General features: G+C 41.8%; 1 protein-coding gene across 1 annotated transcript in view; it reads right to left on the bottom strand.

The window, feature by feature from the left end:
• The window catches only part of nr3c2 (nuclear receptor subfamily 3, group C, member 2), a 76,024-nt gene that overhangs the window by 18,804 nt on the left and 44,605 nt on the right, over positions 1 to 12,615 (bottom strand). The window contains exons 3-4 of the mRNA XM_034086117.1: positions 9,533 to 9,660; positions 1,201 to 1,317 (exon numbers count right to left, since the gene is read on the bottom strand). Coding sequence (XP_033942008.1) covers positions 1,201 to 1,317; positions 9,533 to 9,660 — 245 coding nt within the window. The remainder of the gene's footprint in view (positions 1 to 1,200; positions 1,318 to 9,532; positions 9,661 to 12,615) is intronic.

Below are 12,615 nucleotides of genomic sequence, written 5' to 3'. Positions count from 1 at the left end.
TTGGCTTTGTTAGGAAGGGGGAGACACTCCTGGTAGTGATCTGTTCTCTGCACTTTGAGTAGGTTTTTATTTCTACATTTCAACAAAGTTGTTTGAGGGGCATTGTCATCGGTGGTGTATAAAGCATGTCTGTGTCGGATGTCTCTGCATCTCATTTGGTTTTCATAGTAAATGACAGTGCGTGAGTGAAACTGAAGTTGAAGCTGACTTTATTGTACCTACTCTTTCGCTCTGCAATGCGTCTTCTGCTGCATGGACAGTATATTTCTCCAACCAGTGCCCTTTTGTGTATTAAATGTTCTACTATCAGTGGTCAGGATTAGATTTAGTATGTGCTGTAATATTCAAAATGCAAACAACTCATTACTGAAATGTTTATTCATTGTTTTAAAAATCTGGCAACAATAATAATCTGACTGCTGTTTTAGAACTACACATCCAGATAAAACACATTTCATACTGCGCTGGTTGTTGATAATAGTCCTCCTATGCTTGTTATATTACATCATATATTGAATGTGTTTGTTTACTGTCAACACCTGGGTTTTCCTTGCACTTTCAACTGTGCATAACAACAAGAGTTTAAATAATCTTCCAGTTTAATAAAGCTCCGGAGACATCCCTTCATGCGTCAAAGGGGGTGTAAGCACTACTCCTAGTAACAGTAACTACATGTTTGGAAGGTTTTTCTCCTCTTGGCCACCTTTTTGTTTTCTTAAGTAATTAGTCACGTCGACCAAATGTTTCAATACTACATTAATGTCTAAATGTAGCTTTGTCGTGAAACATGACATTTGTAATTCTAATAACTCTAATGTACTAAAAACATACAAAGTATGCCTTTAGCCACAGTATGCCACTGTGACCCTGAATTGGAATAAGCCAGTGGCGATAAATGAATATATTTCATTCCACATCTACAGTGTCGTCTTTCCTCATAATACAATACCGTAACTTGCAGCTGGCATATAGAGTAATGTATATCCACACCTTCTGTAACTGCATTATGCATATTTCCTCAGATATACTATATACAAACACATACACACAAACATCCTATGACTCAGCATCCTCCTTGGGCCTCCTGTGAATACAGCCAGACCTACTTTTTCATTTCTTATAAGCAAAGCAAGGCTGACTCAAATGCCACAGCTGAGTCACGTGACGGGGCGGATCTGTATCGAGGCTGTGACTCCTCACCTCCTAGGTTCATCCCAGCTTGCAGACACTTCCGTACGCGACATGCCGGGCAGTTTTTCCTTCGGATCTTGTCAATGATACAGTCATTTCTCCCGGCACACAGGTAGTTGTGCTGACCTATAGAAAGACATGACACAGCGTTAGCCGGTAACCTTACATGCAGTTTGGCACAGAGCAGCATTTGTGATGTGTTTTGAGTTATGTGCAACAAAGATCAAAAAGGAGCGAAAAAGAAGAAAAAGGAGGCTAACGTATAAACTACTGAATAATAGTTGTATATTTGTGACAGCACGAACAGAAGTGGAACTCTGATTCGAGTCTCTGTCGCCGACTGTAATGTAGGTCAACACCGCAACCCGTGAAATGTCTAGCAATATCACAGATCTACATTTCATGATGATCACTATGAAAATGATTGAAATTGTGATTATTCCGCTCTCACTTTCTACACCGCATGACTAATGGTGTATTTTACAGTATATGGCATGAGGGTATTAATATTCGCTGGAACCAGGACACTGGCTGCAGCTACACTACTCCTGACAGTGATGCTAACATGGCGAGAACCCCTCCTGCCTCCTGCCTAGCCCTTAGCTAAACCCAATGATCTCCCATTTCAGAGCGCTTCCTTTCGCCTCACTGGTTCTTCACTGTACAGCTCCTCCACTCCTCCACTCTTCTCCTTCTCTACGCCTGTGTCTCCATCCCTCCTTTTTCCCTTATTCCACACGTCCGCCAGCCTCAGAGCGCCATACGCCCACACACAGACAGGCTCATGCTCGTGCGTGCACACATACACTCATTCACTTTCCACTCTCTCACTTCCGCACGCACACATGTATGCCCGCATGCACACACACACACACACACACACACACACACACACACACACACACACACACACACACACACACACACACACACACACACACACACACACACACACACACACACACACACACACACACACACACACACACACACACACACACACACACACACACACACACACACACACACACACACACACACACACACACACACACACACACACACACACACACACACAAGGCTGCTCCACTTGGCAATTAATAAAAAAAACTGTTGTATCTGCTTTCACAAACAAATACACACACATTGAGTTCATGACACAACCCAGATGGAGTGGTGTAGTGCGGTGTAGTGACCCCCAATGGCCCTTGTGCATGGCTTAGCTCTATTAGGCTTGCTGTAAATTGTGAGTACATCTTACAGTGGTGTGAATGCACACGACTGCCAGTCAATGTCTATCAATCTAATTGTCCCCGCATGTTTGCCGTGCATCGTTTATTTCTTCAGAAGTACTTGAGATTGATGTCACAGCCCTGAGTCTGAGCGTGAAAGCTTGCGAGTTGTTTACACGCAGTTTGCCCAAACATGTACATTTGGTGCATTGCCTTTGTTGCATATACAGTACAGTATTTGTATTTGTGTGTAGGACTGAGCAGAAGTTGTTTTCTGAGCTAACAGGAGTAGTGCGCAGTGTGTCTGTCTGGCTGCTGCCAAAAGCCAAGGAACCGAGCTGCAGGAGGAGAGGCAGCAGCTGTAGCCCCACCACTATTTCTGGCTAAATCACATGACCGTTACATAAGCCCATTTTTCTTGCTCTAAAAAACAGTAAACTGCGACACAGGAAATACAACGCAGCCATCCCATTCCCCACCCCCCTTGTCCACGCACACACACACACACACACACACACACACACACACACACACACACACGCACACACACGCGCGCGCACGTAGACACACACACACTCTCGCTTGGATAGGCCGGACCAATTGGCCATTCTGAAAAACTCTGGAGCCTTCCTGTCAACTGCTTTGCTCATTCCTGTGAATCTTGTTAATAATTGTTAGAGTGAAATACACTTTAAGAGACAGGCAGAGTTTGTGTGTGTGTGCACAGATGTGTGCACGTGTGTGTTTTATCTGAAAAGGGAGAAAAGTTGTTTATTTGTGCGCTCTGTGCGCAGGCACTCTCATGCCCTTGCAAAGTATGTTTACCTCTGAATAGGTGCATTTGCTTTTCAACCAGGGAGGTGGTAGGCTACTGATGAATGCTACCTTTTCAGTTTTACTTAAAAAGGTAGGGTAGGTAATTTTGGAGAAACCAGATCGAGTGCGCTAGAATTTGAAAATACACAACCGGAAAAAATATGCCTCTTCCTTCAGACTTCCTTACAGAGCCCCTCCTCCAACACACACATGACCAATGAGGGCACGAGATCAGTTTGTGCCCCGATGGAAGGCTGACAGGCAGGCAGGTCATCCAGTTATCTGCCGCGGGCCGAGGCAGATAACTGGACTAGCTTTTTACAGCGCCACGGCTTCCACAGATGAAATGTTTGTATATATTTATTGCCAAAGCATTTAATATATTCATTGCTATCGGGATGTTAAGAGCATTCCATGGAATAGAACAAAAAGTGTTTCTGAAGTGAATTACCTACCCGACCTTCAACAAAAAACGTTTCCTTAAAAAAGTTAATTTATGAAGTAGCTTTGAGTCATGTGCATCATAAACAAAGATCGGCATGATGATCCATAAACAAGATAAAAGATTGCTCATAATGTATTCAATAGGTCATTCTAAACATTCTGTCTCCGAGTACAATGCACTCTGTCAGCATTCTCCAGAGTTTTTTAATGGAGTCCACTCACATCTAATTTAAGCTAATGATCTCACAATCTGGCAACAACCCGCTGAGAGTAGCCTCTGTTGTCTGTCAGCTCAAGCATACATCAGTTATGAGGACATTCTTCTGAAAGGGAAATACCGTTTCCTACTGTATGGGGATCCCACTTGAACAAAGGTAATCTGCCCGGCAGGCCTTCTGCCACCAGCATAGCTGCAGTGCATCTGCTTTGTAAACAGAACACAGACAGATGTCAGGTCATTGCTAAAATACAGCCTTTAACCTGACATTATGGAACAGCCAAGGGACGCAGGTGGCCAGGCCTCAGACACAGTGGCTGACCCACATCAGTAGTACTACTGACTCTCTGAATGGCATTTAGTAGGAGCTGCAGATTTCTTGGAAGCAAGACCTGCAGATGAAAGTTGTGCATAAAGGGTGTGTTCATAACTATGTCACTCTCACAGATCGATGCCATTTAATTATCCACTATCAAAGCATTTGGTCAATTCTGTGATCGTCACTCAGGAGTATTTATGAAACTTACATACCCAACAAAAATACTGAACTATCAACAAACAGACAAAGCTGAGATGTGCTTGTTGTTACCACTGGGCCAGCAGTAGGCAAATCACTGCCTTGCGATAACACTGAGACTTCAGTTGTTTGGACAACACACAAACAGCTGTGCTGGATGGGGCTCTACGCAATTAGGTTTCCCTGCCGGAATCATTCTGAAAAAGAGGGTGCAACGATAAGAATAGGGTGTGAAAAAGGGTAGTTATTTTATTTACTAATCCCACTACTTCTATAACAATCTACTATATCTGGAAACTGTTGTCATGTGCATTTCCTTCTTACAAATGCTTTCTCATGTGCTATATTGCACTGAATAATTATAATGGTATGGAGATGTCTGAAATACAAAAGTAGCCAGTTATGGCAGTGTTTATAAAGCACTTGGAATCACTCATCCCCACTGCATTGTAACTGTAGTCCAGCTAGCGCTACAACGGTTTGTAATACATTTAGACAGTTAGTTCCTTACTTGTTGGCTTTATTCCCTATCCAATTTATCAAACACTACAAATGTTCTTAGGGTTACAACAGAAATATGCAAACAACTTTGTACCTAATCTTTCATCAAAGCTGATTTGATGTATATTGAAACATTAGATAAATGCTTATAATAAAAAAGGTATGCCAAAACGCTTTTGTATCCGCTCATCAGATTGGCACTGCTTATTTGGTTGAACACAAAAGGTTTAACGCACTGACTGCACCAGATCTGTTTTGCATTCATGTCAAAGAACAAAGGTATCACCGGGGAGCAGGAAGAGATGGGGGTCCGAGGAGCCATCAGGCTGCAAGTCAGCCCAGGCCGGAGGAATGAAGGCCACGAGGAAGTATTGTCTGTGCATGTATGAGTGAGTTATATCCTCATATGAGCCGCACACATACAGCACACCTGTTTCTGAGGCTTCATGTTTAGGCAACATTCTATAATACTGTAGAGCTGAATTCATCGATTGGTCAAAAGCAAGTTCAAATGAAGCCAAAACACCAAATATTTGCCGGCTTCTGACATCTAAGGATTTGCTGCATTTCTTTTTTAGGATGAAATTAGTGTATGTTTGTATTTTCCAGGATAAATACCTTTTTCAATCAATTAAAAGCCAACCAAAATAAACTAGCTAATGTATTGCTATAACTTTTTTTGTTGCAGCCCGTGTACAGTACTGTATATTGCATGTCTGTGTGGATTATGGGGCAGTAAGGCTGTAACATGCACACACATACTGTGACAGTGACAGTGTATATGTTGCATACGAGAGACCCTTTCCCAGGCTGCAACCCAAACGCCTATTAGCAATGTGGGTCACACAAATACTTACAGTTATCTTCGCCGATTTCAACCTACAGCTTTCCACCTACATTCCTATACCACTTATGAAGACGTGCATGTGTGCATGCCTGGTTAGATGTGCAGCTGTGATTGTGCTTGTATTTATGTTGTAATTGTTCTCTGATCAAAGCAGCCCCGATGTGAGACGTGTTGCGGAGCTGCGATCCAGGCGACGGTGATGAATGGCTTCATTGCAGCCGTTGTTACATGGGACCCTCACACACAACCTGAAGCATTCACTCCGGCACGGGTGGGCGCGGCCTCTAATCCCCCGGCCTGAGCTGAAAAGGTTGCGATTGGACAGCAGAGCTGCCAGTCAGGCTGAAACAGTCAGAACCGTGTCCTTAAACGACCTCTCCCAGAGGCGGTGCCGAGGAAAAGGTTTTTAGATTGACAACAGCGCCAAGGAAACCACGACCCAGTCACATTGCAGTACACAGTGAGGCCATAACAAGGTTGACTAATGTCTCTGTAAATGTCTCAGTTCAATAAGAGAACTAAAAGCAGCGTCTGGTACCATTGCAAAGAGCAGACATGCCAAGCCACTGATGACATGTGAATAATAAGCTAACCTTCAACTCTTCAAATGCGCTCCACATGGAGCCGTTTATTGAGTGCAGCTGTCTTGTATCAACAAACTAGTCTTTAGTGGAATGGATGCAGCAGAGAGGCACATATGAATGCATTCAGATATTTCCACATTTCATTAGCGATGGTAACCTGCGTTTACAAACTGTTGTTTTGTGTCAGAAGGCATTTTCCAGCAGCTCAGGATAAATGTTTATCCCAAAAAACGTTCTTTTGAAAAGAGCCTCATCGGCTGCATGTGACCGTTAAGTCAACAGTAGTTATAAAAGTGCAACACTTGTAAGCTTCATAAAAGTTATTACCCTTCAATGTGTGTTTACTATACAGGAGTATGGGACTACAAGGTGTGAATCTAAGAGCTGCCATTATGTATGAGAACAACCGGATGACTTGTGGATAATAGGAGAGCAAGGGGAAGAACATCTCCTTTATAAATAAATCATCATGTGAAAGCTTAAAGAATGAATTGAGGGCATTTTGAAAAGTCGGAGCTCTGCTTATAATGAAGTATTTCTATATGTTTCCTGGGACTGTGATTATTTACTTTATTTACTGTGCCTTCGGGTTCAGTAGATATGACTATATCTAGTGGAATGAATATTTCCCCTCTTGAGAAGGAATATAAAGCATAGATGTGGACAGTCAAAGGCCCATGTGGCCACAATATAGTTCAAACAGATAGCCGAATGTAAACCTAACATGCAGACTTCAAAGAAGAAGAGTTACCTCACTGACTGTGATAAAGGGGAAAGCAGAAAGTCTACAGTCAGAGTATTCTATTAGATTTGTTGATGACTCCACAACACAACTAGCTCTGTCGCCAAGCTGTGAGCCACTTAGTCGTTGAATGAGCTACAGCCAATCGAAACGTATTGTCCCCCAAGGCAGGCACTGCCAAAATAAATTAGACATGGGCTGGATTATTCCCCTTCGACAGATGCCCAATCTCTGCGCTCGTCTTTTATATCTCACATGTCAAGTGTTAGTTTATAACTTTGAGAGAAAAGAGGAGGAGAAGAAGGAGTAATTACTCGGAGAGGGGAGGAGTAAAACGTCTTCTCACGTCCTCACTTACACCTCTCCGACGCTCACTGCTGACACATCCTTTCCCACCCCTCTCCCTGTTTCTTACTCCCTCTCCCAGCTCCTCCTCCCTTTATCTCTCTGTCTGCGTCTGACTTTTTCTTTGCCCTTCCTCCGCCCCGCCCTGGCTGTATCTGTTTCACTGTCCTCTATCTCTCTTCACTTTGCAAAATCCTTCGCTCCCTATTTCCATCCCTTACCTCTCTCTTTCCACCTCAGCAGCAGCAGCTGTGGAGGGGTCATGCGAGGTAACGGCTGGCTTTGCACATCAGAAGGACGCACACCTCGCACGCAACCTTGATGACATCACACCACTGTGTGGGTCGCCCTTTTCATGCTTTGATAGTTTGCACAGATGCAGTTGTTTGGCAGCACAGAGTCAAGAGGAAACTCCAGTCGTAGACGTAGAGGTACTCATAAAGTGAAGCGCACTGCGTTAGCTTTGAAGGGCATCTCATAATCAATGAGTCAATTTCAGTATAATTATATAATTATAATAATAATTATACTTCATCTGAGGAACAAATAGGGCTTCAGAGTGTGATCACAAAGCCTTTAGCGATCCGATCTGTTCACAGCCTCACCTGACTAACACTCTCACACAAAGTCAGATCTTTAGCATCTGCCGCCGGCGCTCTGCTGGCCGCGCTTGAAGCAAGAACAATCGCATGTCTGATTTGATAACCCCTGACACATAATCTGGTTTCAGGGCTCCGTAATGACGGTGTGTAAATATCATCAAATCAAGGCATGATTTGATTGGGAATGAGTGCAATTCCTCTAACGGTCAGATAAACACCTCGAGGGCCTGGTGGCTGACTTGCAGACTTGTTTGCTTGTTGTTTCCATCTGCACTGCTATGAAAGAGTGTGTTTTGCATTCAAACACTCATCTTAATGAGCGAGGCCAACGCCTCGGGCGACAAGCACAACATGAAAAGCACATTATGGCTGCTGCTGATTTCCCCTCGGCTAAATATAACATAAAGCACTGCTACAGGAGAATTCACCACTGAATGACTTCTCTTTCTTTTTTCCTGATGTTTCGTTCATTTTGGTCAGTCTATAAATGTATCATTTTGGTTATTTTAATGATCTTTTAGAAAAAAAAAATAAGTACAAGGTCTGCAGATTAAACAGTAGTGTGTAGCATAAACAAGCGTAGTGCAAATCATACAAGCATCATACACAAATGGATTGACGTTGCGTGTTGCCTGAACAATATGACCAGGCTGCTAAACTTCTGCTTTGTCTAAAAGGGAACTTTTCCAACTCTATTGTATCAGGAAGAAGGTGATTATCTTGATATTACTGAAGCAGAGTTTGCACACATTTCCTTATTAACATGTCCCAGTTGGAATAGCTGTTGTTGTGCCACATGTTAAAAAATCCCTACCTGGAATCTACTGTGAATAAATAAAGCAGCATATCCACCAATAATTCAGTGGGCTAAAGTTGTCAGTTGACTTGATATTCTTTTTAATTATTTGAAAATGTAAGAACCAATTTTGGCTCTTTTTTAACATGAAGGAAACTTGCTGTATAATAGTAGTAATAGCTTTCTCCTCTTATAGTTAAACCAGTTTTAGGATAAGAATTTAACAAAATATGTCATTATTATTATTATTTCTTTTGGAGTTGCATTGTAATATCTGAGCTGCCAAAAGTTGTTACCAAATTGTTCTCAAATTAATGTCACTTAAAAACAGAAAAAGAAAATGTGTAGAATTGGTCTTATTTTAGTTTGGAGTAGCATTAATGAAGTCTACAATGTAACTTGCCTTAAGATCAAGGTATCAGTGCTTAGTCTTTTTTTGGGGGGTTCAATCTTGATTTTGTTTTCAAATCAATGTGCTTTTTTAAAAAAAAAATACTTGCTGTGCGTTTATATGTTCTGCCCAAGGGTTGTCAAATAGCAAAATGTGTTCTCAATTTTCATTGTGTTTTACAAAGTGATGATGTTTTTTTCTTCATTCAGTACGATTTTCTGTAGTTGTCGTGGTCGGTTGCTCTCTTCGTAACCCTAGAAAAGATCTTAGCAGTGATATACTGTTTAAACATGAGTTATTGCCATACCTTCCACGGCTCTTTTGAAGAATACTTTGCAGCTCCCACACGTCACAACACCGTAGTGGCATCCTGACGCCTCGTCTCCACAAACCAGGCACACTTTAGCCGTTGAGGACGGTTGTCTCAGTGGCGTGCTGAAAGGACACACAAGAGTTTTCAGACTACACATAAATCAAAGAAGAATTATCAAAAGTCAACAACAAAGCCACGGCGACGGTCCCCCTTCCTCACCGCGTGATTGCTTGATGTACGTTGTGTAACATTCTTGTGTTTTACGACCCACAGTACAGTAGAAACACTATGTGGCCAACCATAAAGATGTCGGCCAGTCAAGAGAGGATGGCTTTGCACTCCACTCATTTATAGCTTCCTCAGGCTTACGACAATGACAGAATTATAGAGGAGATTATTTCAATTCAATAAGCAGAGACACACAAAGCAAAATGTCAAATTTAAGTGGGAACCAAAACCCTCGTCCCCTTCAGAGTAAGGCACTGGAAAGGTTGACAACAATTATACAAAGCATGATAAAGAGCAAACATTTGACTGTCCAAAAAGGTTGAAGATCAGAGGTGAGGAGTGCTGTACCATAGTAGCACGTCAGGTTGTCGTTTTTATTCTGAGGAACAATCGACAGGCAGCAGAATTGATGACGGTCTGCCGCAGTTCTGTTTACTTTGGCATCACTTACTGCTTTCACTACTGACTGATTTCTACAATTACATGAACATTAAAGCTCATTGTGTACAGTTGTTACACAATGAGTCGGTCACGGGTAGTTACAGTTTACCTATTTCTGCGAGTGATATCATGCAGGTTAATGTAAGAGATGTCAAAGCTCAAAAGTAATGGATGATTAATGTCTATAGTTAATCAGCCATAAAAAAGAGATATGCTCACAGCTGTTTACTATCAGTTTTAACATAAGTGAGAAAGACTGGCAGTGCGAGCAAAGTAAGACTGCTATAAGAGCTATAACTCCTTCGCGGATAATTATCAGAAAAACCTTGATTTTTATATTTTAAATATTATTTTCCTGCCTCATGAAGACTTGGGATATATGTATCTACTGTTGCACGGTGTACCGATACTTGAAAGGTACCGCGATAGCCTGCCGTTAAAAACGTTACGATTCCTCCGTTTCATTAGTATCGGTACTTTAAGAATGACGGGGGAAAGTACTCCGGTGTTTTAATAAGAGCCGTGTGTGTTCAGCGCTCTGCTTCCACTCCCTGCACTGCAGCCGTGCCTGCAGTCCCTCTCAAGCACGCTCAAGTGCCTCCCCTCTCTCATGCTCGCGCTAGCTGCCAGAGCTTAAAAAGTTGAAAAGTGTGTGTTATGGTTATAGTTCTGGTGTGAAATAAAGCACAATAATTACATTTAAGACTGTTTACCTTTTTTTAAAGAAAAGTATCGAAAAAGAATCGGAATCGCAATTCTTGACTTGGTATCGAAACCAAAATGTTGGTATCGTGACAACACTATATGTATCGTGTTAAATCACAGTGAAATATGGGCTGTTGGTTAAACTTGGCAACTTGTATATTTCAGTCATTTAAAATGTTTAATACACATCTATGTTTGTCAGACCTTCATAACACCATTAATACATTCATTTGAATGTCAATACAGATCGACAGAGTAACTGTTCAGGGTGTCAGTATTACCACCCTCCTTTATAAATCAGTAGGCCACATAAATGGGATATCACTTCTGAGACGTTGGGTTGGCCAACAAGTAACATGAAATTGCAGCTCAGTTATTCCAAAGATAGGTTTGACCTAATTCAAAACATTCAAAACACTGTCTTCATTTCCAAATTTTTAGCAGAGCCCTACCAGTTTTATATTTGAACTTCAAATTTGGACATGTTGATAACCAAACTGAAGGTTTCTTATCAAAAGTTTTTTTTTTATGTATAAAAAGCTATATTTATATAAATATATATATATATATATATATATATTTTAACTCAACTATCAATGTTGGCTTTAAGAGACAATTATCAGTTTGGCTCTGATTAGTGAACTACATGTAGATGTAATGCCATTTATTAAGCTTTTGAATCATTCGCCTCCAATGCATTTCCAGTGACATCAGGACTACATCTATTTCTCTTGAGATTCAAAGCAAAGAGGGAAGGTGGCAGGCAGCTACATTTTGAGTTTGAACAGGGTACCCAATAAATTCTTGTACGAAACATGACATGGTTTTATCAGTGTGCAGAGCAAGCATGCCCTATGAATGAGGCTGAATAATTAATTATTTGAAGGTTTGCTATTTATTAATGGAATAGCACTGACTCACATGGCTCTGGCATGTAATAAAAAATGTAAGGTACATTTACATTCCGAGTATGTTAAAAGCTTCATGCTCAAAACCACAGGTCTGCACATAGTGATCAAATAGGAAATGTCGTTTCATTTTTTATTTAAAAAAAAATTCCCGTAATGTGCACACACACACACACACACACACACACACACACACACACACACACACACACACACACACACACACACACACACACACACACACACACACACACACACACACACACACACACACACACACACACACACACACACACACACACACACACACACACACACACACACACACACACACACACACACACACACACACACACACACACACACACACACACACACACACACACACACACACACACACACACACACACACACACACCACACACACACAGATGGGTACAAAGAACACCTTGTATCAAAACATTAAAAGTGGCCTCAGCTTCCCCTTCTTTTCTGTTCTAATTACCTCTCTCCCATCTCAATCAATAACAGGCAAGGTGATTGTCTGGTTAACATTCTCCTTACATCCTTCATCAAACCAGCTGCCAAGCACACTCTCTCTCCTCCTCCTCCCTCTGTCTCTCTACCTCGCACGCTCTCTCATGCACACACATTTCCTCCAGGGGACTAGCTGGGAAGGGGTACAGCAACAGCACACTCAGATACAATCAGGACCACTGATCTAATTCCCTCTTGTCCATCTACACACACATTCAATTTGTCCGGACGCTTAGAGGAGTCTCTGGTGAGGTGTTT

The sequence above is a fragment of the Pseudochaenichthys georgianus genome, chromosome 1, assembly GCF_902827115.2.
Source record: "Pseudochaenichthys georgianus chromosome 1, fPseGeo1.2, whole genome shotgun sequence".
NCBI lineage: Eukaryota > Metazoa > Chordata > Actinopteri > Perciformes > Channichthyidae > Pseudochaenichthys > Pseudochaenichthys georgianus.
Note: the sequence above shows the minus strand (reverse complement) of the source record. Positions and strands in the feature narration are given on the sequence as shown.